Raw genomic sequence first — 4,958 nt, forward strand, 5'->3', positions numbered from 1 at the left:
CTTTTTTCACTTAATACTCTCCTGTTAATATATATTTTGTATTTATCTTTTTTTTAAACCTAACTTACATTGGATTTTGTTTTACTACAAAGAGGTATAAAGAAGAAAACAAAAAGTAGATAACCTCTGTGGACATTAAAGGGAAATAAAGTATAATGTTCATAATATTAGAAAATTGAAAAAGTAGAGAAAGCTACCAAATGAAGAATAGAAGCCCCCTGATTCCATCATCAATTATCCCCTTCCCAAAGGCAAACCATTCTTACCTTGTTTGAAGGCACAGATATAATTATGCCAGAAAAAAAGAAAAAAAGCATATACTCACATAAATGTATTTATAAAATATTTATACATATACTACACAATTAGGTATAGTCGCATTCGTTTCCTATTGCTGCCATAACAAATTACCACCAATTTGATGTCTTAAAACAACGTAAACGTATTATCTTGAAATTCAACATGAGTGTTGCTGAGCTAAAATCAAGGTGCTGGCATGGCTGCCTTCCTTCCAGAAGGAAGGAATCTGTTTCCCTGCCTTTCCCAGAGTCTACAGGCTGCCAGAATTCCTTGACCTGTAGACCCCTTCCTCCATCTTCAAAGCCAACAGTGGTTTGTCAGGTCATGTGTATTTGCGTGTGCAGGATATATATTTTGACACGAGGAATAATACCATGCATGCTGTTTGGCATCTTGGTTTTACCTTTTTTATTTTTATATTTTATATACAATTGAGCACCTACAGAGGATAGACCATAATTCATTTAACCAGGCTGCAATTAGACACTTTGATTGTTTCTAATGTTTTACAATAACAAGTAATATGTTGGGTTGAATGTTCTTATAAAGATGACTTAGCGAACTTTTTCCTTTTTAAGTATGTCCCTGGGACAAATTCCTAGTGGTGGGATTTTGCAATCAGTGGTTACATGTAGCTTTTAACTTAATAGATAACGCTAAATTGTCCTTACAAATACTTTGCATCAATTTATACTTCCACTTTAGTGATGAGAATAACTATTTCCCCTCACTCATGCTCACTTAACCAAATTATTTTTGTCTGGGTGAAAAATAGAGCAGCATTTCATTTGGGGGGCCAGTTTTATTTTTAATGAGTATCTTTCTCCTTTAAATACAAATCTAATTCTTTATCTTGTATTTCCTCTCAATTTCCCCAACCCTTTAGGAAAAGATTGCTAGACAGTTTAACTCAGTTCAGAGGGTTAAATTTAATTTCATTAGTTAAAATTAGGTAGGTTACATTCAGAGATTAGTGCTTGCATCAAGGTCAGACAGAACGACACTTTTATTTTGTTCTGCAACTTAGTTTTCAAAGCACTTTCACACACTTCCACACACAATGTGATGCAGTTATTGTTTTAAATAAAATGATGACAAAAGCAAGGGTTATCACCCCCTGCATATTTCACAAAGAAATAAGGGTATGGGTGGGAGAGTGAGCGTGTGTGTGTGTGTGTGTGTGTGTGTGTGTGTGTACGTTCTATGTACGCTGGTGAGTGCCTACCATTTCTTAGTTCCTATTGTCGTATTTTTCATGCATTTTGTTTTTACAACAACAAGAACTAATGCGATGAGGAAGTATACTGATTAAGGTCTAGTTCAATTTTGGGAAATCTAATAAAGAAAAACACTTGCTTAGTCAAAACTTTGCTGCTCTAAGGTTTTTCTTTACCTTTTTCAGTTGGCTTTACAAGAACTTGAAGAATTGAAACAAATCGTTCCCAAAGAATCCCTCGTTTACTTCTTAATAGGAAAGGTAAAGACTGGGGCCATGGTCCTAAACTGTGACTTTCATAGCAAATATTAACTTTTATATTTTATAAGAATAAATATTAATGTAATACTTATTGTGCAACATCTATTGAGCAAATTCAACTAGACCCCTGAACAAGATGATATCCTATGAAGGAGCAAGAACACACAGCCCATAATCCTAATCCTACTCTGGTATTAGAAGTAGATTAGCATTTGCTGCGCGAGGCCAGTAATGAGTTAATAACTGAGACTACCACATGAAAAGCCCTTAGCTTCCAATTCTCAATAAAATACTTACAAATCCCTCAAAACAAAAGAATTGATGGCACTGTGTTGTCTTGATTTGAAGAAATGGCTTCTAGGAGTCCCAAGGCCAGACTAGTCAATCCTTTACAAACTGGACCCCCGGATGCCAATTGGTTAAAGTGTCTAGGAACCATGGGCGGATGTTAAGAGTTGAAATAGCTCCATTTAAAATCACTGTAAATGAATGTTAATCAAGCAGCTTATAGTCCACTTATTCCCTTTGTCATTGTTGCAGTCAGAGTGAGATTTATATTAGAAACCTACTACCTGAATTCTGAAAATATCTGACTATACTAAAAGGAACTCAAAAACTGGTATGAGTTCATCTGTAGGATGAAAATGTCCTACCCATCAGAATGAGTTTAGAGCACATAAATCAGGAGACTAATTTAAATTATAAATGTGTAGGATTTTATAGTTGAAGCTCACAACTTAATGAAAAATGTAGTGCTTCTGTTTATTTTTAGGTTTACAAGAAGTTAGGTCAAACGCACCTCGCCCTGATGAATTTCTCTTGGGCTATGGATTTAGATCCTAAAGGAGCCAATAACCAGATTAAAGAGGCAATTGATAAGCGCTATCTTCCAGATGATGAGGAGCCAATAACCCAAGAAGAACAGATCAGTAAGTATCATATATACGATTTTGAATGTTCAGAAAGCTACCTTTTGCATAAGGATTTGTGGGCTGCTCTTTTATTTTTCTAACTGTGGTTTTTTCTTTATACCAAATAGAATTTTAGGGAAATTGAGCAGGGTGATATAATAACAAAATGCATATGGAGTTAGGTAATTAGTCTCAGTTCTGGATCTAGTTTGCTGTATGACTTTGACAGATCCATTGCTGAATTTTACCTAGGCCTCAATTTACATTTGAATATGTAACTAATACTATCTTATCTGCTTCATAGGGAAGTAGTAAGGGAGAAAAAGATGCTAGATGTAAATGTACATTGAGAACATTATAAGCGCCAGGTGAATGAATAATAAGTTTATGTACATTTTAAAGCTGCTGTCCCCAATCCCTAGGCCTAGGACCAGTATTGGTCTGTGACCTGTTGGGGACTGGGTGGAACAGCAGGAGGTGAGCGGTGGGTAAGTGAGCGAAGCTTCATCTCTGTTTACAGCTGCTGCCCATCTCTGGCATCACCCCATAAGCTCCGCCTCCTGTCAGATCAGCAGCGGCATTAGATTCTCTTAGGAGCTGGAACCCTACTGTAAACCGCATGTGAGGGATCTAGGTTGCACACTCCTTATGAGAATCTGATGCCTGATGATCTGAGGTAAAGCTAAAGCGGCGATGCTAGTGTTGGCGAGTGGCTGCAAATACAGATTATCATTAGCAGAGAGGCTTGACTGTATAATGAATGTAATGCACCTGAATCCTCCTGAAACACCTCCCTACCCTCACCGCCTGGTCCATGGAAAAATCGTCTTCTATGAAACCAGTCCCTAGTGCCAAAAAGGTTGGGGACTGCTATTTTAAAGTATTGACAGATCTGTAATAGTGGCTATGGAAATTCTGTGCAGCTCTGGCAAATGTAAAATCCAAATACATGCTTAATATACATAAATTTAGGAGTCAAGGAAAGAGGAAGGAACAAAAAATACAGTTTAAGGCAGTAAATAGTCCATCCCTAAATTGAGTATATGTCTTAAAGTAATTAGTGAGAACCAAGACTTAATATATCAATATTTTTTAATAAGAGAATTGAGGGCCGGGCGCGGTGGCTCAGGCCTGTAATCTTAGCTCTCTGGGAGGCCGAGGCGGGCGGATTGTTTGAGCTCAGGAGTTCGAAACCAGCCTCAGCAAGAGCGAGACCCCGTCTCTACTAAAAATAGACAGAAATTAATTGGACAACTAAAAATACGTAGAAAAAAAAAATTAGCCAGGCATGGTGGCGCATGCCTGTAGTCCCAGCTACTTGGGAGGCTGAGGCAGAAGGATTGCTTGAGCCCAGGAGTTTGAGGTTGCTGTGAGCTAGGCTGATGCCATAGCACTCTAGCCCGGTGACAGCGAGACTCTGTCTCCAAAAAACAAAAAAAAAGAAAAGAAAAAGAATTGCCTTAAATTATCTAAATTCCGTAATCCTCTGATACCTTTACTAGTCCACCATTTTTTATTACTGCTTTACTTTTTATATCTTTGGGGTTTTTTTTTCTTTTTGTGAAAGAAATGTGCTTGTTACAAAAAATTTAAATACGATAAAAATATAAAAAAGAAAAGTTGACTGTGCCTCATAAGCTTACCCTCCAGGGAAGAACACTATTAACAGCTCAGCATGTACTCCTCCAGGTCTTTTCCTCATTATTTGTATTTTTGAATTGTTTCTAACAAACTAGAAAAATAGAATAATGTGGTAGGCAGAATAATAGGCTGTCAAGGATATCCATGCTCTGATCCCCGGTACCTGAATATGTTACCTTACGTGACAAGAGAGATTTTGTAGATGTGATTAAGAATCTGGACCTTGTGTTGGGGAGAGTAGCTTTATTGTCCAGGTGGGCCCAGTCTAATCACATGAATCCTTAAAAATGCAAAATATTTCCCAGCTGTAGTTAGAACCAGCATGAAAAGGACTCAACAAACCATTGTTGGCTTTGAAGACAGAGGAAGGGGGCTACAGGTCAAGGAATTCTGGTAGCCTGTAGACTCTGGGAAAGACAGGAAACAGATTCCCTTCAGAAAGAAAGGCAGCCATGAAAACACCTTGCTTTTAGCTCAGCAAGACTCATGTTGAACTTGAAGATAATAAATTTATGTTGTTTTTAAGACACAAAATTTGTGGTGATTTGTTATGGCAGCAATAGGAAACGAATGCAACTATACATAAAAGTTCTACAACTTGCTTTTTTTTTCTTTTTTGGATACAACTT

General features: G+C 37.3%; 1 protein-coding gene across 1 annotated transcript in view; it reads left to right on the top strand.

Moving 5' to 3' along the window:
* The window catches only part of CDC27 (cell division cycle 27), a 110,297-nt gene that overhangs the window by 99,477 nt on the left and 5,862 nt on the right, over nucleotides 1-4,958 (top strand). The window contains exons 14-15 of the mRNA XM_012655228.1: nucleotides 1,703-1,777; nucleotides 2,550-2,706. Coding sequence (XP_012510682.1) covers nucleotides 1,703-1,777; nucleotides 2,550-2,706 — 232 coding nt within the window. The remainder of the gene's footprint in view (nucleotides 1-1,702; nucleotides 1,778-2,549; nucleotides 2,707-4,958) is intronic.

The sequence above is a fragment of the Propithecus coquereli genome, unplaced genomic scaffold (genome assembly GCF_000956105.1).
Source record: "Propithecus coquereli isolate 6110/MARCELLA unplaced genomic scaffold, Pcoq_1.0 Scaffold469, whole genome shotgun sequence".
Taxonomy (NCBI): Eukaryota; Metazoa; Chordata; class Mammalia; order Primates; family Indriidae; genus Propithecus; species Propithecus coquereli.